The sequence below is a fragment of the Sapajus apella genome, unplaced genomic scaffold (genome assembly GCF_009761245.1).
Source record: "Sapajus apella isolate SASKATOON/1434 unplaced genomic scaffold, GSC_monkey_1.0 scaffold3, whole genome shotgun sequence".
In the NCBI taxonomy this organism is placed as follows: domain Eukaryota; kingdom Metazoa; phylum Chordata; class Mammalia; order Primates; family Cebidae; genus Sapajus; species Sapajus apella.
The window spans coordinates 33,624,598-33,652,457 of record NW_022436943.1 but is presented as its reverse complement, the minus strand read 5'-3'; the positions used below and the strand labels follow the sequence as shown (position 1 = coordinate 33,652,457).

Genomic DNA, 27,860 nt, shown 5'->3' with positions numbered 1-27,860 from the left:
CTCAGCAAACTGACCCAAGAACAGAAAGCCAGGCACCGTATGTTCTCCTCATAGGTGGGTGTTGAACAACGAGAACATGTGGACTCAAGGAGAGGAGCATCACACACAGGGGACCGTTGTGGGGAGAAAATGGGGGATGGGGAGGGAGAGAAGGGTGGTGAGGGATAACATGGGGAGAAATGCCAGATATAGTATGTACCTAAAGTAAAATAAATTAAAAAAAAAAAAAAAAAGAAAGTCTTTAAAAATTCTAAGATGATAGGAAAATCAGGCTGGATGCAATTCAGTTGTGGTGAAAAGGTTAATGGGATTTTAAACTATCAAGTCTACATTTTCTTCCCCTATAAACACAGTATTTAACTATTTCCTTAAGACTGTTTTGGAGCCAAACAACGCCATAAATAAAAGATTATTATTCCTACCTTTGTTTATAATTTAATGAATCAATAACATTATCTTAGCCAATAACACAGGTAACCTGCATAATGTCAGACATACCAAACTAATACCAAAATCATTTAAACGCTTTGAAATATTTGACCTGATGGCTTTATGCATTTGTAAATTAATGGCTTTTTGGAGGGAGGAAGAACTAAGGTACTCAAGGATACCACAACATCTTAAAATCTATAATGAAAGGAAAAAACTATTAATACTAGTTCTTAAAACTCACAAGTTATAATGTAAAACAAATGTCATTTTAGTTGATTTTCAATGTTTATACATGCGATATAAATTACAAGTATGTATGACATTACAACACCATCCAAAAGAAAACAATGATGTGCAAAATCTTTATGATAAATAAAATTATTGCATTTAATGTCGTTTTCATGAAATGAAAATCACCAAATCCCTTAATGTTATATAAAAGTAAACAATACCAGTTCAAATTAGAGGAAATATATGTCAACACCAATTTTGACCAGAAAAATAAAGTTAAAGCCCTACAATTTGTCTAATTTAGGTCAGGTACCATGGAAACAAAAGAATATTAAAATTATTTTATCATTATGCACACTGAAGGAAATCATAACAGATAGCACAGTTCTTTTCCACCATAAAATTATATACACCATTTATTTAGCTAGAAATACTAGCTTGAGAGGTACTGAAATATTCCATTTTTGATACTTTCTGTACAGCAAACAAATGTCTTATATTTGGAGCATGTTGAAGAATATATTGTCTCAAGTCTTTTTTGTTTTTTTGAGTCTCAATCACTAAGAGTTCAAGGTAATTTGGGAGAATCCTGGTGTCCTGGATGGCCTGATGAATGTATTAAAATCAAGCAGTGTATATTCTTAAAATACTCTTAAATCCATACAAATGTTGCTTGTGTTGTGGAGCTGAGATTTCTCCTACTTGTATGATAAAATTTGAAGAACATGTGTTATGAAAGTTTCACACCAATTTTGTTTTGTTCCTTCTTCATTAGCCGCTGTGCTTCCTTTTCCATTTTCTTCCTTTGTTGTTCTGCTGCTCTCTTTTCTCTGTCTGCTATTTTCTGCTGCCTGAAAAGAAACATATATTTTTACTTTTAGAAAATAATGGCAAATAAATTCTCGAAAGAAATAGCAGTGCCTTTTTACTATCACCAAATAAAACGCTGAAAGTCTTGAAATCTTCTAATATAAAAATTCCAAATATTTTCAAAAACAGTATTTCTCTCAGTCCTTAGAACATGATTTGTGAAATAGAATAAATTATTATCTCTATTTAACAAATAAGTAAAATGAGGCATAAACGCTAAGTGACTTGCCCAAAGTCATAGGATTAGGTACAGGGATACGAACCCACATTTTTTGACACCTCTTATTCAGATTATCTCCATTTTATAAAACAGTACGTCAACTGAACCACATCATTTTCTGAGGATACTGTTCAGAAAAGCTTGATATTGAGCTTGATAATCTCCTGTTATTATAGTAGCTATAAACAGCCAGTTTGTAAAGTGCATGATGAACACAGCTGAACAAAACATACACTCCAAAAAGAAAATGAAAACTTAAGACACACCTTCTACCTAGAAGCTAAAAACAAATTTCAAGATTAATATGTGACTAGCTCTACCAAGTAGAAGAGTGGTGGGTATTTAACCAAATATCACATGTTCTCACTTATAAGTGGGAGCTAAATGATAAGAACACATGGACACACAGAGGAGAACAATGCAAACTGGGCCTACTGGAAGTGTGGAGATTAGACGGAGAGAGAGGATCGGGAAAAATAACTAATGAATATCAGGTTTAATGCCTGGCTGATGAAATAATCTGTATGACAAACCCCCTTGACACATTTACCTAAGTAACAAATCTGCACATCCTCCACTTGCACCCCTAAACTTAAAAGTTTTAAAAAAAAGAGTGGTAGGTATTTACTAATTATACTGTGAAATACGTATCTCTTCCTTACACTTTCCATAACTCCACTGACCCAGACGCACTTCATCTTTATTGACTGATTTATGTAGGGAGTGGAGGTAGGAGTGGGATGATGAAACAGGAAGAGAGCAGAGTGAACGTAAGTTGGTCCTGGATCTGAAGGGTTAGGGTGTGAGAAAATCATTCAGGTATGCAATGTTGAGGAAGGAAGCTACAGGTCACAACTGGACATGGAATAGGCAACATTAGGTTAAATAAAGAAAAATCCAGAGTGGATTATCTATGTCTGGGACAGCTCAATGCTGACTACAATGAGTGAAATGTATGTACAGTTCTCAATCATAATGATAAACAGGAGCAGGCAGAGTTATGGATGACCAAAACTCAAGAAAGTAAAAAAACTATTTTTGGCAATATTTTGACTTTTGTTATCAATTAATTTCTGAAAAATAGTTTTTAAAAATCTATTTTTTATCACTCTGATCACTTTCAAGAAAAACTAATTATCTAAACTAAAAAATGTCAAACAGAAGAAAAAGAGAGGTAGAAAAAAAAAAAACTATAAAGGGCTAGCTAGGTTATAAACAAGTAAGATAATGAAGCTTTGACCTGGTTACTAGCTAAAATAATATAAGGGCTGAGGATCACAAACACAAAAATCTGAAATCTGAAATGCTCCAAACTCTGAAACTTTTTGAGTGCCTACATGATGCTCAAAGGAAATTCTCAGTGGAGCATTTCAGATTTTAGACTTTCAGATCTGGGATGATCAACCAGTAGTATAACACAAATATTCTAAACTCTCAAAAAATTTCAAAATCTGAAACACTCTGGTCCGAAGCATTTTGGAAAGGGATACTCAATCTGGATCAGAAACTAAAGTTCCTGGCAAAAGAGACAACTTAAGAGATAGCTACAGACAAAAATATATTTTACCTATCCAGTTTCATGCTGGGAATTATTAAAGTACTGGAATCATCTTCCTTAGCAATACTGATCACAGTACTGGCAGTACTTTATAGTGGCAATAGAAAGAAAGCTCAGAGTTAGAAGATAGGATATGTGGATACACTTTTAAAATGCTCAGTGTCCACTCAGAGTCAGTAACAATATATGGCTGTCTCCATCTCTCTTTGGCTCTATCTATATACTTGCAGCATGAAGCATGTCTATTATGGATAAACAATCTCACTCTTGCAAGCTGTCCTTTAAGGGTAAACATTAAGTCTTTAACTACATTTTTTCATTTGTTTTGTTTTGTTTAGCAGGTAAGATGATGGAATGAAAAAGAAAAGGTTTTTGTACAATGTTAAGATACTTGTGAACTTATGGCATGAACTCTATAGTGAGATTACTGGATTTGAAAAGGACAGCCCCTTCCTTTGCCTTTGTGGTTAATGGCACTAATAATTACTAGAATTCCCGAAATGTCCTAAAATACTCAGACATCTGTATCTATTATTTATTTTAAAAATAATACAGAAGTTTAAAAAGATGACTTATCTTTTTTGATGATCCATGCAACATCCTAAGTGTTATAGTTCACAATTTAAAAAATATTTCCTTTATAAAAGCTATCCTGACCAAATAAAAACTAAATATTAAAAACTCTCACAATTTTATTGGCTGAATTTTGAAATGTCACATCCCCTAACCAGCAGGAAAAAAAAAAAAAAGGACTTGATATGCACCCTCTGCTGGCTGTTCAAGGTAACTGTAATTTATTGACAAAGACAAAAAAAGGAAAACACAAAAATGAAATTAGGTTTTTTTTGCTGACAGTCAGATAAAGAATAAGTTGTTTGCTATTCCTATGGTAAAAACAATCAACTTTAAAATAAAAAAATTGACATTTCTGAATTTTATTATATGATTTTAAAAATATATAATTTAGATACATTTAAATGAGTTTTTAAAATCAGTAATCATAGTCACGAGCTCTCTCTTAAATCTTCTCTTTACTCTTTGACTTAATATAGCAATATTAAGAATTATGTTTATTGCTCACACACAAAAAAGAGCAACCAATAAAAATGAAGATTAAAACTTCCAGAATAGTATTTTTTGTAGAATGGGTAGTTTGTGGCTTATATTATCTAACACATAGGGCTTTCATGGACATCATTTAAGATATATGTACAAATGTGGAGTGTCACATAAGTTATTTTCATTTGAATGTGCAATGCTGGGCGCTATGCTAGACCATGAGGAAATGGAAATAAAAGCTGTAACTTCTGACCTAGAGGAATATATAGTGGTGGCCTACATTTCACAGTAGGACATATCAAGCTTGCAATATGGTATGTATCACATATATATGTATATAACCCAATATATAAAACATATATATACAAATATATGTTTATATATATGCATATATAACATTTCATTTGCCATTAATAAAGCTTTTTGTTCCTATAGTGCTTAAAATTCTTGGTTTCTGTGAAGTTTTAATCATATAAAATAGTATCTGCAGTCTGAAATACAAAAAAAGTCCATATTATCTAAGAATCAAATGAAGAAAAATATAATATTTGGCAGAATAGGCTCCCTTGACTTTAAACACAGTAGGGAAGAAATCTAGTTCTTCTACTCAGGCTGCAATATAAATGCCACTCAAATACCTCAGAACTTCTTCTGCTTGCCAGGCTGCATCTTCTTCTTCCTCCCATGCATTGGTATTTTCTTGCCAGGTATCTAAGTCACCTAATTCAGACTACAATAAAAAGTAAAATGAAATTCAGAGAGTAAAAAAAATCCTTTCTCCACACAGCTGTCAAAAAGAGTAACTTAACATGTAACTCAGGACCTGTCAATCTCCTGTGTCTTCTCAACTTCCTTACCCTGTCCTATACAAAGTACAAACGATATTGTTCTTGGCTGCCTAGAACTGATGCATGACTTTCAGCACTCAACATTCCTAGGCATGTCCAGCTTTCTTCTTCTTTTATGTTTTATGGGATATTCTTTTATATTAAATTTTCTTCTTTGCTGTACCTTTGGAATGTACAACAAGAGAACATTTCTTCTGTTTTTTTCTCTTCTTAGTAACGTGAAGGAGTTAGCGATAGAGTGAGAAGGAACTGACTGATCCCAGACTAAATTAGAAATGCTTGATTGGACTAATCTGTGCTGAGAAGAACTGCAAGCTGAAGTCTAAAAACCAGCACAGTCAGACAGGCATGGTGGCTCACGCCTGTAATCCCAGCACTTTGAGAGGCCAAGGTGGGTAGATTACCTGAGGTCAGGAGTTCGAGGCCAGCTTGACCAACATGGTAAACCCCTGTCTCTACTAAATATAAAAAAATAGCGGGATGTGATGGTACATGCCTATAGTCCCAGCTATTTGGGAGGCTGAGGCAGAACTGCTTGAACCAACGAGGCAAAGGTTGCAATAAGCAGAGATTGCATCATTGTACTCCAGCCTGGGCAACAAGGGCAAAACTCTGTCTCAATACATTAAAAAAAAAAAAAAAAAAAAAAAAAAAAACAACTAGCAAAGTCATATTCATTTAAGCATATGTAACTTACTATGGACTTTTTATTGGCACTTACTGTCTCAATCCTAGGCAAAAATGACAAATCATGTAAAATTTATCTTTATTGAAATATTTCTTCTATGTCACGCTTCCTTTTCCCAGTCTTTCTTACCTGGCATCATCTGCTGGTCACTACCTCTCACTATTCCCCAAGCCAGACCTCTAAAGGTTCACTTTTTCTTCCAAAAACCAATGACTATGGTCATGCTCGACTGTTTAGGTAGGTGTGGAAGTGGCTGTGTGTAAAATAACTGGTACTAATCTTACCAATCTGTGAACAGATTTATTTAAAATTATACTGTTTTAAATACATACCCATATAAAGTTTTCATTCCTGACAATATATAACACCATACTCTGCTAAAAATTCTTAAAATATTTCTGATTATTTAATATACATTTCTGAAAGTAAAGGAGTATTTTTAAAGCTACTGAAACAACCACTGACCTTCTTCACAGAACTGGAAAAAAACACTTTAAACTTCATATGGAACCAAAAGAGGGCCCACATAGCCAAAACAATGCTAAGAAAAAGAACAAAGCTGGAGGCATCATGCTACCTGAATTCAAACTATACTACAAGGCTACGGTAATCAAAACAGCATGGCACTGGTACCAAAACAGAGATATAGACCAATGGAACAGAACAGAGGCCTCAGAAGTAACACCACACATCTATAACCATCTGATCTTTGACAAACCTCACAAAAACAAGCAATGGGAAAAAGATTCCCTGTTTAATAAATGGTGCTGGGAAAACTGGCTAGCCATGTACAGAAAGCTGAAACTGGACCTCTTCCTTAGACTTTACACTAAAATTAACTCCGGATGGATTAAAGGTCTAAACATACGACCTAACACCATAAAAACCCTAGAAGAAAACCTAGGCAAAACCATTCAGGGCATAGACATAGGCAACGACTTCATGACTAAAACACCAAAAACAATGGCAACAAAAGCCAAAATAGACAAATAGGATCTAATTAAACTAAAGAGTTTTTGCACAGCAAGAGAAACAATCATCAGAGTGAACCAGCAACCAATAGAATAGGAAAAAATTTATGCAATCTACCCATCTGACACAGGGCTAATATCCAGAATCTACAAAGAACTAAAGCAAATTTACAAGAAACAAACAAACCCATTCAAAAGTGGGTGAAAGATATGAACAGACATTTTTCTAAAGAAGACATTTATGAGACCAACAAACATATGAAAAAATGCTCATCATCACTGGTCATTAGAGAAATGCAAATCAAAACCACGTTGAGATACCATCTCACACCAGTTAGAATGGCGATCATTATGCTGGAGAGGATGTGGAGAAATAGGAACACTTTTACACTGTTGGTGGGAGTGTAAATTAGTGCAACCATTGTGGAAGACAGTGTGGCGATTCCTCAAGGACCCAGAAATAGAAATACCGTTTGACTCAGCAATCCCATTACTGGGTATATAGCCAAGAATTATAAATTGTTCTATTATAAAGTCACATGCACATGTATGTTCACTGTGGCACTGTTTACAATAGCAAAGACTTGGAACCAGCCCAAATGTCCATCAATGATAGAGTGGATAAAGAAAATGTGACACATAAACACCATGGAATACTATGCAGCCATAAAAAAAGGATGAGTTTGTGTCCTTCATAGGGACATGGATGAATCCGGAAACCATCATTCTCAGCAAACTGACACAAAAACAGAAAACCAAACACCACATGTTCCCACTCATAGGCAGGTGTTGAACAATGAGAACATGTGGACACAGAGTGAGGAGCATCACACACTGTGGTCAGTTGGGGGGTGCTAAGGAAGGGACAGCAGGGGGCGAGGTGGGATAACATGGGGAGAAATACCAGATATAGGTGATGAGGGGATGAAGGCAGCAAACCACCTTGCCATGAATGTAACTATGCCACAATCCTGCATGATCTGCACATGTACCCCAGAACCTAAAGTATAATTTAAAAAATTAGAAAGAAAACAAAGAGGAGGATACCATCCACTCCTATGCAATGCCCCTTTATTCTGTCATTTGGGAGGAAAATATGTGGAAAGAGCACTGCAGACATTCTCCATCTAACCTATTTACCCCTTCTCAACTCTGTAAGTAGTTGTATATTTACAGCTTTACAATGGGCTATGTTAGTATTATAATTATAGTTAGGTGGCAAATATTGCTAATTCAGTGAGTAGGATTGAAGCACTTTACCAATATAGATCAAATATATGAATAAAGTTTAATTTTGAGATATATAAAATAAAAAATTAAACATTATGCTATGTTATTCAGAGAAGTATCTGTGGTGTTATATGTTCATGGCATCATGTAACTGCATAGGAATTGTCAAAGTTTGTAATTATATTGATGTGTGTGATCAATTATTTAGTATCACGTCTTCCCTACTAGAATGCATTTTTCTGAGGCAAAGATCCTTTAACTAATGCCACAGGGCCTGGCTTTAGTAAAAAGCATTTGCTGATCAATGAATTAAAAACATACATATACATGGGTCCGCTGGGGAGAGGGACCTCAGAAGCATCTGTGCAGTTTAAACAAATAAATAAGATATATAGATTGATAGATGTGATTTAAAAATATGTCCACAAATTCTTAGACACTCCTTCCTTCAAGAGGTGGAGGCTTGCGTGTGGGTCGGATTTAGTGACTTTGGCTTCTAATAAAATAACGTGAAAGTGACAGTGTATCACTTTATCATTTTATTCGGCTTCTAATAAAGTAACGTGAAAGTGACAGTGTTATCACTTATAAAACCATATCACAAAATGGCATTGTGGTGTCACCTTGAGCAAGTAATCTCACTCTCTCTTTTATAACTTACTGGGAAAATCAGCAGTTATGTCAGAAAGAAATTCAAGTAGCTCCTTGGAGAGGCGCACAGCAAGGAACTGAGGCTTTGTGCAAACAAATGACATTAATTGGTCAGGTGTGGAAGTGAGCTGTCTTTGAAATGAATCCTTTGACCACAGTCAGGCCTTAAGATGATTGTAGCCCCGACCCAATAACTTGTCTACAAACACATGAGAAAGTCTGAGCTAGAACCACCCAGTTTAGTCACCTGGATTCCCAATCCACAGAAACTGTGTGACATTATGTTTATTATTTCAAGTCACTAAATTTGGAGTTGTTACACAGCAATAGATAATATAATCAATGAACTAAAGCATGCTTAAAGCTTAGATAGGGAGCAGTCTAGACACCAGTGCTTTTAAAAAACTTCCAAAGCTGATTCTGATATGCTCCCAAGATTGAGAACCTCAGCTGTCTACTTCTTTCCAAAATTTTTCCTTTAAAAAGTTTCATTTAAGTCAAACCATTTAAAATTAAGTCATACTTCAAATGAAAATACATTCTATGAAGAAAACAATTCATAACTTACTTTAAAATAATCTATCATTAAGATTAATCTCTCATTTTAATGGTAATCTCTCTGATGTTTATATTTTTAAATAACATTGTGCCTCTCTCTTTCATGTGTACAATGAGACCTTGATCTTAGTATCTAATGTAATTTACAATCTTATAAAAAGTTAGGATGGGTAAAACTCCAGATTAACTTCTCTCGAACTGCTAAACCTGTTTTAAAGTTACAAAAATATAAATACTATGTTAAACTCATTTAGATTTTATTCCTCTGCTTTAAAGAAAACAAACAAAACCAAGCCTTTCCCTAGAACCATTAACATACTTACAGACTGATGAATAAAAGGCATATCTTGTGTAGCTGCTAATCTACTAGAAAAACCTGTGTTCCCATCTGGAATGCCAAAATTCAGTGGTTCTCTCTTCTTAATAACAATCTGCAAGATTAATTGAAAAAGAATTATAGGGATATTTTACAAATCACTACATTAAAACAGGCAACCAAAACATTTTGTAATTGCTTAAAATATTTATTTTTAAAATTTACAATGTAAAAACTAAAAAAAAAAGTGTTAATACCAATTACTCAGGCAATTGTTGCACAAATCAGTTACATACTAAAAAAACTGTATTTCACTTTTAAAAATTAATATAGTCTCATTTTCTTTCTCTCTTACTTTCCTCAGACCCCAAAATATAATTAATCACTTTTAGTTACTATATTAAATAAGAACAGGTATCATATCCTGTTAGTAGTATAAATAACTCTCTCAGCATATGAAATATCTATGAATACATTAATTCATTCAGGCCAGTGGCATCAAATACACTTCTATGATACGTTGGTAGCCTTATTCAAAGCATTTTCACTCTAATTAATTTAATAAGGCACTATAGTAATTTACTAGGTCCCTACTGAAAGCAGCGTTATACTTACACAATACAAGTAAGAAACTTCAGCTACTAAGAAACTCACTTAAAGGATCCTTTAAAAATATACAATTTAATGTGTTTTAGCATTGAGACATTTGGACAACTCAACGAAAAAGAATGTAAATGTTATCAACCTAGACAACGTAAATATAAATGTACAGCTGAAACAGCTGAGAGGAAGAAGGTGAAGAACAACTATATTGGAAAACGTGAAATAAATAATGTCTTAATTTTAAAAAGTGCATCTATCTATCCATCTATATGTAAGATATATAATATAAATATTTTCTATGTTTGAACAAGAAAGTGAGCTTTAAGTGTGTTTTTCTGATACAGCAGAGTGACTAATGAGGTAGACTGGAATAAAGGAGAAAGAAGAGCAGGAAGGGTAGTATGAAGTAAGTCTTCCTTTACCATAGTATGAATGTCAATGGACAATATCTGTTACTGGTAAACAAGAAATGGCAATATAACCATATTATAGATAGATATGATGACAAACACTAGAAGAAATCCAAACAGAAAATTACTGAGTGGCTGCTTCTGGGAAGTAGAACTGGCTAAGAAAAGAGATGGATCGGAAGTCATCCCTTCTATGTTTTTTGATTTAAAAAAAGTACATGTAATATTTTGATAAATAGAAAGGAAAATACTCAAGCATTTTGGTTTTTTCATTAATTCCCTGTATCTCTAGGTGATCTTCCATATTCACTTCAAAAGGGATTAAATAATGTATGGATGACTAATACAAACTCACAATTACTCTTAAGTTCTCAGGGTCCTGCATCAGTTTTATAATGGTTACAAACAATAAAATCTGTTTATCAGTTTGTAGGTATTACTAAAGTATGAACTTGTTAGAATTCTAATCCAATTCACCTTAGTCTCCTTGGCAGAGATTGGAGTCTAGAATCTGACCTACAGTAGGATTTCAATACAAGTATATATATAATTTTAAAAGACTTGGGGTACAGCTTAAAGAACTATGTCTAGATCACTTGAGCACATAAAATTCTTAACATGACAAAAAACAAACAATTGATAAGTAGAAATATGCTTTCTAATAAATATGAATTATATCATCTAATTTTAACTATAGGAATCTGAAAAGTAGTTTAATCTTCAAAAGCATAAATCTTTAACATACTTTCTGAGTTTTCCTAATAGTTGGTGTCATGTCCTTAAAATAGTCAGGTTCCAGTTGTTCCAAAGTGTTTTGTTGTGTTGCCACATTCCCATTCCCTCCTTCGATCTTTACACTTGTGGGGGCATCTTCATCCCACGAAGTCCACTCTTCAACATCTGTCTAAATTTAATTGATCAACATTATCAGCCACAAAGGGGTAACCTAATGAAGATCTCATTGATGATTTATTAGAAAAATGGGCTTTCTAAAACACTGTTTTTCACACTTTTTTGACCCACAGGAAAATATACATTTTATATCACATATCAAAACTAGATCAAAAGTTCAAAAAATACTAGACATTCTGATATATTCTATTTACTCCATTCTGTCCATTAAAAAACAAAAAACAAAGTAAAACAAAAGCAAATGCTCTGAAAACTGAACTGACATTAAAACCCACAAAAGAAGAACTGGAACTTTTCATCTAAGTCTAACCAGATTGATTGATAAAAAATACCAAGCTTCTCCATAGGATTTAAATAAGACAAAGTCTCAAAACATAATATTCAAAATGTTTATGAAACAACCCAGAATTATTCAGCATATAAAAATCAATATATCTCAATTCACATGGCAAGTTAATCAACAGATACCAATCCCAAAATGATATGTTGGAATTATCTAAGGCTTTAAAACAGCTACTATAAAAATGTTCCAACAAGTAATAGGAAAAACTTGAAACCAATGAAAACAAAATAGAAAATGTCAGCAAAAAAACAGAAGATAAAACGAAGAACCAAATAGAATTTTGGGACAAGAAAAATTTAGCAACAGCAATAAAAATCAAACTAATTTTATAGTCTACTAATGATTTGCAATCCAGTTTTAAAAATATTGTTCTGGAACAGACACTTATTTAATCTTTCCAAAAAAGAAAGAAAACAAACTACCTGCTTAGGAACTGATGAATAATCAACTGTAGTTGGCAAAGTTATTTGGTCTCCACTTAATTTCCGTCCTCTGCCAGATCTGAAACAAAAATGAAATAATTTATTTCAAGAACTACCAAAACAAGCAAAGTAAAAGCACTATGTATAGTAATTTAATTGATTTTAATAATTAGAGTTACTTATTAATTTATGATTAAAAAAAAGTCATGAATCAGACATTTTGTGAATATTTTTTAAATCTTGGACAGAACAGCATAACTCCTTTTTGTCTTAGAATTCAGAATTAACAAATAAACTCGGGAGGAATATAAAGTCAAAAACAAAAATGCAAGGTGGTTTCAGAGCATGCTCCTTGGAGTGCAATGGGTTCTGTGGGTAAAGTTCTGGGCCACCTTTGCTGTTTTAAACAGGGTAGATTGGCTTTTATGTTTTACACATGGGGTTTCCTGATAAGATTAACTATTAAGAAGTTTAAAAATTACTGGTTTGAACCAAACGGTAACTTGGTATTAAGGATTAGTAGGAAAAGCACCACATTAAACAGGATATACTATAACTGAGTTGTTAAGAACATAGGCTGTGGAATCTGTGTAAACTACAGTTTTCAATGTTACTTCTATTGTGTCTAGTTAGAATTATCTACTTCTCAGCCTCAACAGGCTCATCTATAAAATGCAGGTATTCAAACCTAGTTTTGATGGGTTGTTTGGATTTAATTACGAGACATATTTAAAACTCTTAGACAGTGTGTGCCTGCTATATAGCAAAACATACAAAAAATGGCAGGTAGTGGAGATGATTAGTCATTTACTTCACTTCAAATAATCCATAAAGCATTGACTAAGAACTAATTGATAAAATCAGCTATTTTTATTACACACTGGAAACTACACTTGTTTAAAGAGTTAATAGAAACATAATATAGTCTCTTATGAAATTTATGAAATAGCCTGTTTTATATTTTGGTAGAGATGGGGTCTTGCTGTGTTGCTCAGGCTGGTCTTGAACTCCTGGCCTCAAGCTATCCTCCCATCTTGGCCTCCCAAGGCATTGGGATTATAGGTGTGAGTTATCATGCCTGGTCAAGCCTGGTATTTTAAAATACATGACCTAAGGGTCCTTCAGACACCAAAGAGAAGCTTATCCTAACATAGGGTCAGTTTTCTTTAAAACTGAACATACAATCAATTCTGAATATATATATATATTTATGATAGAAATTTATAGTGACAATAGGAATGTCCTTAATATTTTTAAAATCAACAAAATTTCTTACCCTAAAAGTAATCTATATTTAACCAATATTTTAAAAAATAGAAGTACAAAAAGAAAACATCTATAATGCAGCACCACTGTTAACACAACACTTCTTTTAACTTCCTGCCTTCTGGCAATTAATACTCATTTTTAATCTTGCTTTATCTGGTGAATTTCTGGTCATTATCCTCCTCATTCTTTGGTAATTTGAACACTTAGTTCATTATTTTTCTCTACTTCCCAAATCCTATCCTCTTGGGTGATTTCAAGTCAATCACTTAAATTTTCCATTTCTTTCTTGACTTCTCCTGTTCCAGTGATCATCTCTACTCTATTTCACCCACTTACTCTCTTGCAATACCCTGGACATTTTTTGTTTTTAAATCCCAGACCACTCTACTTCTAGCAGTAAATTCAATGGCACTTAAGTCACAATAGTTTTAGCAGCTATCAAATGGCCATTTAGCCAGAGACTGTAGTTCCCATCCTTCCTTGCAGCTAGGGGGCCATATGACTAAGTTCTGGAAAGCAGGCAGTGACAAAATTGTTGTGTGCAACTTCTAAATCATGTCTATAAAAAAAAAAAAAAAAAAAAAAAAGAACTGATTGCTGTCCATTTTCTCTTTCACTACACCCTCCTTCAAAGGACTCTTAGGCCAAAAGAAACACCTCACAATTCCATTGAATAAGGTAGCCCAAAAAACTTAATACTCATGTATCTCCTAACTGCTTAGTAGCCACTGTAAAAAATACATATTTAAAGAAAAAGCAATGTTTTTATTTTATTCTAAAATAACCACAATCACTGTACTTATTAATAAAATGTGTGCCTATTGAACCCTGTACAGTTTCTTAAGCCTTCGAATAAGAGAGGAGACCATTATTCTTGTTTTTGTTTCTACATTAATTTTGGTGCAGTACTTGCTTTTAATTACAACCTAAAATCCTGGCTTTGCAGAGATGTCACCAAAACTGTAAGTAAACAAAAACTTATCTCAAATATTCAAGATCATCATCATACAAAAATACTGCAGGATTTAATATTGCAAATGTGAACTACTTTGAGTTGAAGTGTTCAATAGATGCTATCACTATGTTTCACTGGAAAATTTAAAATATTCTATGGCATCCCTGTGAATTTCATGTAAAGCCCTGAGGTGCCTCAGCACACATTTTACAAATCATAGCTCTTAAGTATGATCATGTGACAAAACAGAAGGAACTGAAGTTTACAGTTGATGTCCTAAAGCAAATGACTTACCAGCCCTTGACTAAATGCCTACTCTGGAATGTTACTTAAACAGACAGAATACATTTTTGTTGTCTTTTTTAGGATTTCTTTTTTTTTTTAAATATAAAAACAACACTATTGTAGTATAGACAGAAATACCTATTCCTAATTTCACCTAATGACTTTAAAACATCCTCATAATGAAATAATTAAATATATCAAAGTTCTGTGATGATTATAATAAGGAAAGTTGGTCTATTTCTAAATAGTATTATGCAAGTAATTTTAGTGAAAGGTGTAAGAAATTTGAATGAACAAAAACAACTGAACCTCTACTTTCTAAATCTGAAGTAGAGGAAAAGTATTTTAAGACGACTAGGAATTAATGAATAAATACTGCAATCAAGATATTCAACTTAAATATAGTATGTCCTGTCCACGAAATCTGAAGTTTTGAAGGTATCCAAAACCAGTGAGGAGATAAACAGATCAGTTTGAACATAAAACTTATTTACCTGCATATTAACCTCTTTAGGAACGAGAATACTGTTGCTAGGCAAGTACAAACTTTAAATAACCGAAACTGGGTGATGGCCATGATGAGAATCAAAACCTGTGGAAAAGGCACAAAACAAAAAGATGCATTAAATTGATTTGAAAAGTCATACTCCTGTCCTGAAAAGTCCTACTATGCACTAAGAAAAATCTAAAATATTTATTTTTCTCTAGATACTATAACACTGTAAATTTTAAAATTATAACGTAAATCATACTAACAATTCAAAAACCAGGTTTTGAGTTTTAAATGGCTATAAAGAAAAAACCCTTCATTCCAAGTGGTTTTTGAAAATAATTTTACCTAAATCTATTAATACAAAAATTTATAATTCAAAAAAATCAAAAAAGTATAAAATAGTATATATTAAATCTTTGTGTACCTTTTAAAGTTTGAACCACATGAACATAATACTATTTAAAATATTTTAAATATTTTTACTTGTAGACGAATATATTTTCTTATATCCATTTTACAGATGAGGAAATTGAATTAAGAGAGGTCAAATAACTAGACCAAAGTCACACAGCTATTAAGTTGAAAGTTACCATGGAGCTCATTTAGTCCAGTGGTTCACAAATCTGGGCATCTATTAAAGAAATGCCAATACCTGGGACTACCTCTAGTAAGTCTATTAAATCATATATTCTGAAGGGCAAGGGCTGGTCATAGCCAATAAAACAAGAAAGAGATAAAAATTACTCATTTGAAAAGGCATCAGGAAACAAAGAAAAGGGAACAAATAAGAGATGGGACAAGTCAAAACAAATAAGATGACAGACCTGAATCTAACCATATCAATAATCTCAATAATGCAAATGGTGTAGTATTCCAATAGAAAGGCAGAAATTGTTAGATTGGATAAGAAAGGAAGACCCCCCCCTCCATCCTGCCACCAAGAAAAGCATTTCAATAAAAGGACACAAATAGGTTAAACGTAAAAGAATAGGAAAAAATATACTATGCTAGCACTAATCACAAGAAAGTTGAAGTGACTATTTCAATGTTAGACAGATTATAGTGAAACTAATATTACCAGGTATAAAAGTGGTCATTTCACAGTGATAAAAGGGTCACTCAATAAAAAGTACATAATCTAAAACATGTGTCCTTAATAACAGAATTATGTCAATATCATAAACAAGAGGTTTGACATTATTAGTCAGCTGATTTTTAAAAGGATACTAGAGAACTATTACTAATACCTTTGTGCCCAAATTTACTTGACAAGTGAGATGAAATGGACAACTTCCCTGAAAGAGACAAATTACGAAAGCACAAGAACAACAACCTGAAAATCTGTATATTTATTAAAGAAATGAATTTGTAGTTATAAAAATCTCCAAGGCACAGATGGCTTCACTGGTAAATTCTACAAAACACTTAGGAAGGAATAATACCAATTCTATACAAACTGCCAAAAAACTGAAGGAGTATTTCCCCAACCCATTATTTGAGGCCAGTATTACACTGACACTAATCCAAAGATTTTACTAGAAAACTATTAATATTCTATGAATCTAGATACAAATCTCATTAGCAAAATATTAGTAAATTAAATCCAGCAATATATAAATGGATACTACATTGTGAAAAAACTGGCGCTTAGTTTGCAAATGTTGGATTGGTTTAACATTTAAAAATCAAATGTCATTCACTACATTAGCAAACTAAAAAAGAAAAACCATATAAACATTATCAACAGAGACAGAAAAAGCCTTTGACAAAACATTCATTCTTATTTAGAAAAACAAATGCAGCAAAGTATAAGGGAATTTTCTCAACTAGATCAAGAACATCTATGAAAAACCTACAGTAACATGAGATTTAATGGTGGAAAAAAAGCAGATACTTTTTCCCTAAGACCACGAACAACACAAGCATGTTTGCTTTATCTTCTTTTAGTCAACATCATAGTGGAGGTTCTGGCCAGAGCAATCCAGCAAAAAAAAAAAAAAAAAAAAAAAAAAAGAAAGAAAGAAAAGGCATCCAGATTGGAAAGGAAAAAATAAAAGTGTGTTAGTCTATGTGGAAAATTCAACAGGATCTACCATTAATTGTATTTTTACATGTTAACAACAATCAACAAGAAATTGAAATGTTAAAATAACATTTATATAGGTATAAAAATATGATACTCGAAGGCAAATCTAACTAAAGACTTGATAACTGAAAACTATCGTTGAGATATTTAAAAGACCTCTATTAATTTAAAAAGACTTTTTAAGAGATAGAAGGCTTTTATTATCAAAATTTCCCAAAATGAGCTATAGATTCCATGCAATTTCAACCAAAATCTTGGCAGCTTTTTTCTGCAATACTTAACAAGCTAATTTCTAAAATTCATATGGAAATGCAAAGAACCTATATAATAGCCAAAAGAACTTTGAAAAAGAACAACGCAAAATAGCTAGGACTATCTGGTTTCAAGACTTCTTATTATGCTTCAGTAATCAAAACTGTGTAGTATTAGAATCAAGATACACAAATAGATCAATGGAAAGTATAGGACTAGACCTACATACATACAAACAACTGAAATCTGATAAAGATGCAAAGGTAATTCAGAGAGAAAAGAACAGTTATTAAGAAAAGTTCTGGTAAAACTGGATATCCATATGGAAAAAATCAAAACAAAAGCCTTCGATACATATCTGGCACCAGTTACAAGTAACTAAAAATAGATCATAGACCTAAATGTAGTCTGAAACTACAAAACTTGTAAGAAAAAAAAAAAAGAAAAAAGAAAACTCTTTGTGACCCTGGATTAGGACAAAATTTTTTAGATAGAAAAAAAGCATAATCCATAAAAGAAAAAATTGGTTAACTGGACTTTATCAAAATTAAAAACTACAATTCAAAAATACTATTATGCTTGCAAAGCATATATCTGATAAAGGGCTTGAGAATATATAAGAACCTCTCAAAACTCAATAATTTTTTTAAAAACTCAATTTAAAAATGAGCAAAAGGTCTAACTAGATATTTCATCAAAGAACATATAAATGGTAAATAAGTACATTAAATGATGGTCAACATCTTTAATCAGTAGGAAAATGCAAATTAAAGCCACAGTGAGAAATTGTTACATTATCTATTAGAATGCTTCAAACTAAAAATAATGACCACACCAAGTATTGGCGAGGATCTGGAACACCTGGCACTCTTATACATTGGTAGTGGCAATGTAAAATGTACAATCACTTTGAAAAACAGTTTGGCAATTTCTTACAAAGTTAAGCAAGCATCAACCATATTGCCCAGCCATTCTACTCCTAGTTATTTACCCAAGATAAAGAAAATCATATAGTCATATAAGGACTTATATTTGAATAGCAGCTTTATTTTTATTTAATAGCTCCAAACTGGAAACAACACAAATGTATATTAACAGGTGAGTGGGTAAACAAATTGTAGTATGTACATACAAAAGAATACTTCTCAGGAATAAAAAGGAATTACCTATTGTTACAAGTAATAGCATGGATATATCTCAGAATAATTATGCTGAATGAAAGGAGTCAGACCACCAAAAAAGTACACACTGTATGATTCCTTATACAGTATTTTTTAAACTCTAGAACAGGGGTGTCCAATCTTTTGGCTTCCCTGTGCCACACTGGAAGAATTATCTCGGGCCACACATAAAATACACTAACACTAATGAGAGCTGATAAGCTTAAAACAAATCACAAAAAAAAAATCTCATAATGTTTTAAGAAAGTTTACTAATTTATGTTGGCCTGCATTCAAAGCCATCATGGGCTGCATGAGGCTCATAGGCCACAGATTGGACAAGCTTGCTTCAGAAATTATAAACAAATATATGGTGACAGAAAATATCAGCAGTGCCTCATAACGTGGAAGAGAGGAGTCACTGAGGGGCATGAGGAAACTTTTGAAGGTAATGGATATACTCACTGTCTCAACTGTGGTGATGGTTTTATAGGAGAGTGTATATATATTAATCAAATCTAATCAAATTATATACTTTATACGCAATTCATTGCATTTCAATTATAGCTCGAAAGAGCTGTTAAAACAATCTACACAAAGACATTTTTGAACAATACCATGTCACTTATATTAGAATATTGTTCATATTCTGGTTAGAATATTATTAAAAAAGTCAACACCATGATTATCTTGTATCAATTATCTGATACAAGATAACCGATATCTGTTACTTTCTGGAGAGCCAACTTCCATTAGGAAACTAAGACAATTAGTGATAAAAAACATACTTCAGAACTTCTCTAGGAACAGAAATCTGATTTCACAATAGTATTTCAATATACTGTAATATCTGTCTCTTACTATTAATATATAAAAAGCATTCTTCTTAGTGATTAACATGTAATAACTCATTTAATGCTCACAACAACCCTGGGAAGGACCTGAAGCAAGTACTATTTTGTCCCTACTTCAGATTAGAAAACTAAGACACTGAGGGGTTAAGTAAGCTGCCCAAAGACAAAGAACTGATAAGTTATAGAAGTGGAATTTAACTCAGGTAGTCTGGTTGCAGTGTTTTAGAGTCCTTAAAGATCACACTCATATTGCCTCCCTATGATTAAATAACAAGATACATGTCTTTACGAAAGAGATGCTATAGGAATTGAAAACTAAAGCCATGGCAGTGATAGGAATAAAGATTCTAAAAATGGTAAAACTGGTATTGTTTTGGTAGCCTTTTTTTTCGAGACACAGTCTTGCTCTGCTGCCCAGGCTGGAGTGCCGTGGTGTGATCTCCGCTCATTGCAACCTCTGTCTCCCAGGTTCAAGCGATTCTCCTGCCTCAGCCTCCTGAGTAGCTGAGACTACAGATGAAATGTTTCTTCATTTAGAAAATTTAAGAAGACACACTCACTAATTTTTGTATTTTTAGTAGAGACAGTGTTTCCCCATGTTGGCCAGGCTAATCTCGAACACCTGACCTCAAGTGATCCACCCCCCTGGCCTCCCAAAGTACTGAAATTGCAGGTGTGGGCCACCATGCCCAGCCTTGGTAGCCTTTTGAAACACGGTTATTTCCAAATTTTTCTTACACATTTTAGTCACCTATACTATATTTGTATTGCATATATTTACCCTAATAATCACTATTTAATTTAAAAAATTTCTTAAGATGAGTTTTGGCTCAAGTTAAAGTTGAATACTTAAGTAACTACAACAATACTCTTAAGAGTCTCAAAATAAATACAAAAGAGAGAAAAAAATCTGTTAATCCATGAGAGACAGTCATTTTTCCACTGTTGAGAGGTAGAATAGACCACATGTTAAATCAAATCATAAGAAATACAAAGGCAAACACGCATGTATGTGCACTTGTGCATACACTTACTGGAATGACATTTCTGATCATGAAATCTTATGTTTTAGCTTTTCCTTGACTTTTCTTTGTCAAAGGAGGAGAATTATTAAGTATTTAGAATCATGATTCCTGTCATTGGAACAGCTGGAGAATATATGTCATCCAACTTCTTAAATTTTCTAAATGAAGAAACTAAGATACACTGAAGTTAACGGTTCTGCTCAAGGTGAAACAACCAGCTAATAACAAAATCACAACTAAAACAGATTGGCCTCTCAATCCATTAGTAAAACCTTTAGAAAAAATCACAACACTTGATTAATACAATTATTTAGAGTACTGATTTCTTAAAACAAAAAGAAAAAACATATAATAATTTGATATTTTTCCAAAATAAAAAAGCATAAGCAGTATATTTGGACTTCAGTTCTACACATACTTACTTTAAAAAGGATAAAACCTAACTCTAGTAATAATTATCATATGACCACATTAAAGGGACAGCTATATATTCCTTAAAACTGAAATGCTGATTAGTTTTTAAATTACCTTACATGAGCATTACATAAGCAATTACATTTTTAAACATAAGGAGTAAAATCATTTTGGATAAATACACCATCCCTGTACTGTAACATATATTTTTTTTTTTTTTTAGAGACACAGTCTGGCTGTGTCTCTGGGACTACTGGCACATGCCACCACACCTGCTATTTTTTTCATTTTTAATAGGGATGGGTTTTTGCCATGTTGGCTAGGCTGGTCTCGAACTCCTAGCCTCAAGTTATCTGCCTGCCTCCACCTCCCAAAGTGCTGGGATTACAAGTGTGAGCCATCATGCCCAGCCCATGCTTTCCAAAAATGCATTTCATGGGGATTCAAGCTGAGAGCACTCAGTTTTATTTTTAATTACTAGATATAAGCAATCACCTCCTAAAGTCTTGAAAAAAGCACATAATGTAGTTTTTCACGTAATAAAATATTACACTGAACGGGTTAAAAATTATATAGTAAAAAAATAATAGTTGTCTCTGATAGGGCATACTGAAGCATTAGAGAGCTAAGATCTAATATCTCAATCTGGGTAGTAATACCACATACTTGACTGTATGTACTGTTTGTATGCTATACTCCAATACAAAAGTTCCAAACAAACACATAAAAAATAATAATAAAACAAAATCAGAAAGCTAGAAAAACATACTTAACTCTCATAGTACCTGATTCTGATTGCTCTGTGTAGTCATCACTGCCAGTTCCTTCTACTAAGGAAAGGCAAAACATGCACTATTCCTTTCTATTTCTAGGGTCAGAAGGGGCTTGTAGAGGATTAAGTTACAATGACAGAGCTCCAAAAGGTTCCCTTAGCAATGCTCATGTGCTTTTGTCCATATGAGCTGAACAATTTACTGAATGCGTAGCCTAGAAGTGGCCTACTTATTGAGAGGATGAAAAGAACCATGACTGTAGAAGAAAACGAACCAGAGGAATATTAAAAATTTTACTCAACTAATTGAAATACTTTTGTCAAAAACATCCCTACCACTGGTTTACTCAGGTTCAAATCATGCAACAACGCTGACACCTCCTTTCTTATCTCCTTACACCTAACTGCCAAAAGCACCCTATTAAATTTCACAGTACTGCCCAAATTCTTTCTTATTTCCACTGTAATCTAGCTAGCATAATTTATTATCTCTTGTTGGACTACTGTAAAGTCTTCTTCTATCAATTTACTCTTTCTGAGAAGCAACATTTCTTATTTTGTATTATGCTTCTCTTTCTTTTTTTTTTTTTTTTTTTTTGAGATGGAATCTTGCTCTGTCACCAGGATGGAGTGCAGTGGCACAATCTTGGCTTGCTGCAACCTCTGCCTCCTGGGTTCAAGCGATTTTTCCACCTCAGCCTCCTGAGTAGCTGGGACCACAGGCGCATGCCACCACATCTGGCTAATTGTTGTATTTTTAGTAGAGACGGGGTTTCACCATGTTGGCGAGGATGGTCTTGATCTCTTAACCTCGTGATCCTCCAGCCTCGGACTCCCAAAGTGCTGGGATTATAGGCTTGAGCCACCACGCCCGGCCCTATGGTTATTTCTATACCTTATTTTGCCCTGCACAACCCTTCTCCAGAGTACTTTATTCACTTGGTACCTTCAGTTACCGTTTGCAAAGACTTGAAAAAAAAGTTTGATTGCTTCATTATGAGAATGATATGAAAAATTAAGATGGTGAATAGCCGCTTCATTTAAACCTGATTTGTTAAGAACAAAACTCTCAACCAAAAGAAAAGCAAACTTTCTCAAATGAAAATTAGCCCGAATTTTCAGAAAAATTATAAGGAAAAAAAAAAAGCCAGAAAAGAGGCTATAGAACATGTGGTACTTGGCAGGTAAGGGAATAAAACCAAGGAGTTATTCTATCAGGATAGAATTGTAAACAAAGAAGATGTTTACCATTTAGGACTGTCAATTTTAAGAGATACATGAATGAAGAGTTGAGAATAAATTTCATATACAGCCCCAGTAAACATAGCCATCACCTTTCCAAATATTGTTAGTGTCATCGTTTAATAAATATTTGCCAATTTGAACGACTTCTATAGTAACTGGAGGTAAAATTTAAAGGTCTGTTTTCCCCAATAAAAAATAGAAACTCAAGTCTTTAAGTGATTGCAGAATAGAATTCTCTCCCCAGCAATCAAAAATATCCTCATTCTGTGGAAAATTTTCTTTTGTGATTAATAAAAGAGGAAAACTGATATTCATTGACTGTCTACCGTGGACCAAGCACTATCTAAATGTTAACTCACTTAACTCAAAAAGGCATCCTATGAGACAGATATTAATTGTCCTTGTTTCACAGGATTAAACACAGAGTAAGCATGTGTTCTCATGTTCCTACATCCAATGACTTGATTTAAACCTAGGTCTATTTAATTCAGAAGCCAAGAACATCTCATTAACAGTGAGTATTCTTAATAATTCAGTGATACTACCACTTCCAAGATAAATTTTCCAACAAGTTGCACTAAAAAAGGGAAAATGTGATCAAGCCACACTTTGATTTTACACTAACTGGCAGGCAGGAACATCCTTGGGGACCTGTGTTTACTCAATGTTCGGATTCATCTAAACGAATATATATTAGCACCTACTATGTTTCAGTTGCTACTCTGGATATGGAAGCTGGCAAATACTACCAACCCCGTATCAGAAACCATACATTCACTCTCAAGTGTCAACAGCTTGCCCATAAACTTACTCCCGAGGAATGCAAGAAACTAAAGAGTCAGGACCTCCATCAGTCTTGCTCATTCTGGTATTTATAGGTCTCAGCCAAAGCCAGGCACACAGTAGGTACTCAAATGTTTGCTGAATGGAAGGAAATTAACATTCCTTGAGCACTTGAACGTTCAAGACAATGTTCGATCACCTCACTGGAATCCTAAGGACAACCAAAAGAGGTTAAGTTTTTCCCTGCTCCAGTTTAACAGATGAGGCTGACAGTGAGACTTAGATTCACTCACCCAGGATTTAAAGAGACTGACCCCAAAGCCCGAGGCTCTCCCCATATCATATTCTACTTAAGAAACCTTTTAATTGTGTACACATTGCTTCAGTGTGATTTTTGAAATGCCCTCTAGATCACCAATTTGATAAGTATCTTAGATCACTTTACACTTTGACTGCTTTAAAACACTTTGTACAACTGAGCGATGTTAATATAATCTAATCTTAACATTAAATCTCCTTAAAAATTACAAAGACAAAAATTTGAGGTATAGCAGAAGGAGATTCAAAACTATGAAGCAATGCATCCTCATTAAGGCTTTTGAAGAAATGACGTATCTACGAAATCAACAGGAATGAGAGTTTTACCATGTTAATTGAAAAAAATTTTCCTACAATTAAAAAAAAAGAATGCTACATTAGAAACTGATAGATCAAATGTATTGTATCTCTTCTTGTTGAAATTCTCGGTAAACTGCTAGACGTCCTTTCAAGTAGCTTCAATATATCACCATTCATAGAACAAGCCAAGCCAAAATCCCTGTCAGTACACACTAAACAAGTGCTGTATTTCTTAAACTATTTCCGAATCTTTTCATATCAAAATTTGAAAAACCATATGATCCAGTACAGTGCAGAATATCCTCAAACTGTTAATTCTGAAGTGGGTTAGAAAATGCCACAAAGCTCCCAAAATAAAATTTACCTGAACTCACTTAAATTTGAAAAATAAAGGTTTGGCAGCAGCAAGAGAAGGGGAAACAGAAGCAGAAGTGTGAGTGCGGTAGTAAAATCGAACATTCTGTACCACGTCTGGCAACCGGGTGTCAGGCCTTCAAATCTGTGACACCACTGGGGCGGTTAGGAAGGCGGACGGAGTAAGGTCTCCTGAATAACTCAAAAGGAGTTTCATAACTAAAGTGGTTTCATTTCAGATTACCCACGTGAAATTGGTTGACAAAAAAAAAAAAAAAAACAAACATCATACCCACTGCACAGATGAGAAAAACAGGAGCGTTTTCGGATTATACAAGCCGACGCCTTGCGCCCGGCGTGACGTGAAATGCTCTAAGTTGCTGGAGCTGGATGCCAGGCGAACTAGGATTTAAATAGTGGAAAAATCGGCCTGGAGAGGTACGAGGCCTGTAGACCGAGGGCAATAAGGTCGCGCAAATTTCCCTGAGCAAGGCGGCTTTGGAGGCTGGGTGCTTTCCGGGCCGGTACCCCGCAGGCCGGTCTCCCACGCGTGAGCGGGGCATGGCGAAGGCTGCACGCCCGGGTCCCGCTCCCAGTCGCAGTTTTCTCACCCTAGAGGTCACCCTCACCCGGAAACAGTACGCCAGAGCAGCGGTGGGGGGTCTGGGGAGGTCGGGTGGAGGGGCAAAAGGAAGGTGGGAGGGCGGGAAGTACAGGACTAGGCGAAGAGCCCACGGCGAAAGGCAGAAGGTGCCCCAGAGGCTAGGGCTGGGGTCGGGGTGGGGGTAGGGAGAGGAAAGTCCCTCGCAGGCACGCGCGAACCGCACACACTCACCTGCCCCTCCCCCTCCCCGCCCGCCCGGCGGAGGCTCCGAGCTGCCGCGGGCCGCGCGCGCGCACAAGGCGCGCTCACGGGCGCTGCCAGTCTATTCCTCGAGCTCGCGCTCCGCCCGTTCACTCCCAACCCCGCTCATTCAAAGCCGGGCGCGAGCTGCGTCGCAGCCAGCTTTGCCGCCGCGCAGCTGCCATGGCCGCCCCTTCCTCGGGAAGCCCGCCCCCAGCCCCTCCTCTATCCCCGCCCCCTTCGCCATCCTTTAAGGCGGCTCTCGGCTGTCTCCAGGCCCTCACTTCTGCACTCCATCCCACGTCCTGGCTGGCCCAATGGGTGAGAGGCTACGGGTCGGACGTCGGGACTGGGAACCAATGAGCGAGGGGAGCGGGGCAAACGGCGACAGGCACGCCAGGATCGGTGAGGGGTAGCTTTTTGGGACCATTGCGAGCTGTTGACTGTTTCTTCTCAGAGGGCCTGGTTATGCCAGACGTCCCTACTTTCTCCTTCCAGAATGTCTCCCCTCCAGCCGAACTTCTTTGTTTTCAGCCCACAGAACCCCTCTGTCAGATGCAACCAAGGAAAAAACTTTACTTTGCAACAAATGAGGGATGTCCCTCTGTCTCGGGAAGATTTGGACGTGGCTAGACAGACCTCCTCCCCTCAGGTATTTTGCCACCTCAGAGATGCGGAATAATGAGTTTCATTCAGGACGTAGCCGCCTCCTAGTAATTTTTAATTGAATTTTGTTTAGATATTAAGAAGTGGCACTTCACCGTGTCCATGCATTTGTTCCTCACGCGCACCTTGGATTTGCCCTTCTTTCAACCTGAGATGTTCTTTCCTTCAGTGCTTCTCTCTTTGCAGCCTGATTCTTCTTTTTATCTTCTATGCTATGAAAAGGATCGAGTCCTCAGTTATTATGTGCAAGGGACTCTCAGAATACTATGCGCCACAGTTGCAAAGTGGCGAGAGAGAAGTGAATATGGTCTAAGGCTAAAATCAGTTTATGCAAATTGTTCCTCAACCAGCCTTTTTCTTTATATGCCTTTAATTTTTTTTTTTTTTTGCTACAATTGCCTTTGTTCTCCCACCCTGACCCAGCAACCCTCTACGCACTTAACTTTGTGATAACCTACCACCACCGTCCTCATTTCATTTCGCAACACATTTTTATTAATAGTTTAATTTCCAATAAGGGAATGATGTGTTTATGACTCGTGCTCTGGAATAGTTCTGTGTAAAATTGGATAAAATTATTTAATCTCTTCACCTCAATTTCCTCATCAGTACAATGGCCATAATAGTGCCTACTTCGTGGGATAGTAATGCTTGCAAAGCTCTCTTAGCACAGAGCCTGGCATATGGCAAACATTCATAGATAATAGTTGTTACCTCAGCTACTACTACTACTGCACTACTGCTATTGCGCTACTACAGTATCATTTCCGGTACTTTCATTTCCCAAAGGCCATGCAGCCCCTGGCAGTCCCTTAAACACCTGCTCTAACTTTAATCTCTAGAATTCTAATCCTCAAATTCCAATCTAAAATTTCTAAAATTTTTTGGATTAAAAAAATCCAATTCTCTAGATGGGCACGGTAGCACAGGCCTCTAATACCAGCACTTTGGGAGGCCCAGGCACGAGGAACACTTGAGCCCAAGAGTTTAAGACCAGCCTAGGCAACGGGGCGAAACTCCGTGTCTACAAGTAATTTAAAAATTAGCCAGGTTTTTTGGCGCGTGCCTGTAGTCCCAGCTACTCAGAAGGATGAGGTGGGAGGGATTTCTTGAGCCCAAGAGGTCAAGGCTACAGTGAGCAGTGATTGGGCCACTGCACTTTCAGCTTGGGAGACAGAACAACACCTGTCTCAAAAACAAACAAACAAAAATAAATAAATAAAATAAAAACAGAAACAAATCCAATAACCTATATTTGGATATAAACATGTTTGGAATTTTTTTTGCTTAAAGAGTTACATGTTTGCTTTAAATGATTTGTTATGCCCCAGGATATTTTCTTCTTTTTCTTTATTCTTCAGCTTTCTTTCTTAAATTTGCCATTTCCAAATGAAACAAAACGAAAGGTATATAATTTTCCAGAAACAGCTAGTTACTGAGTACTTGTTTCCCAACACAATAGC

At 35.1% G+C, this 27,860-nt stretch overlaps 1 protein-coding gene across 4 annotated transcripts; it reads right to left on the bottom strand.

Annotated features, from left to right (window-relative positions):
- Positions 1-659: 659 nt before the first annotated feature.
- Positions 660-26,009, bottom strand: EBAG9 (estrogen receptor binding site associated antigen 9). Of its 4 annotated transcripts, XM_032252048.1 has the most exons (8): positions 25,180-25,514; positions 25,000-25,079; positions 15,326-15,423; positions 12,323-12,401; positions 11,391-11,549; positions 9,640-9,747; positions 5,009-5,100; positions 660-1,514 (listed from the first exon to the last, which is right to left on the bottom strand). In XM_032252048.1, the coding sequence occupies exons 3-8, from the start codon at positions 15,406-15,408 to the stop codon at positions 1,394-1,396; spliced, it is 642 nt and encodes a 213-aa protein (XP_032107939.1). In that variant the 5' UTR covers positions 15,409-15,423; positions 25,000-25,079; positions 25,180-25,514; the 3' UTR covers positions 660-1,393. The 4 variants fall into 4 exon arrangements, with proteins under 4 accessions (XP_032107939.1, XP_032107946.1, XP_032107930.1 ...); XM_032252055.1 differs by lacking the exons at positions 25,000-25,079; positions 25,180-25,514 and adding an exon at positions 25,723-26,009; XM_032252039.1 differs by lacking the exon at positions 25,000-25,079 and having other exon boundaries at positions 25,180-25,562.
- Positions 26,010-27,860: the final 1,851 nt, after the last annotated feature.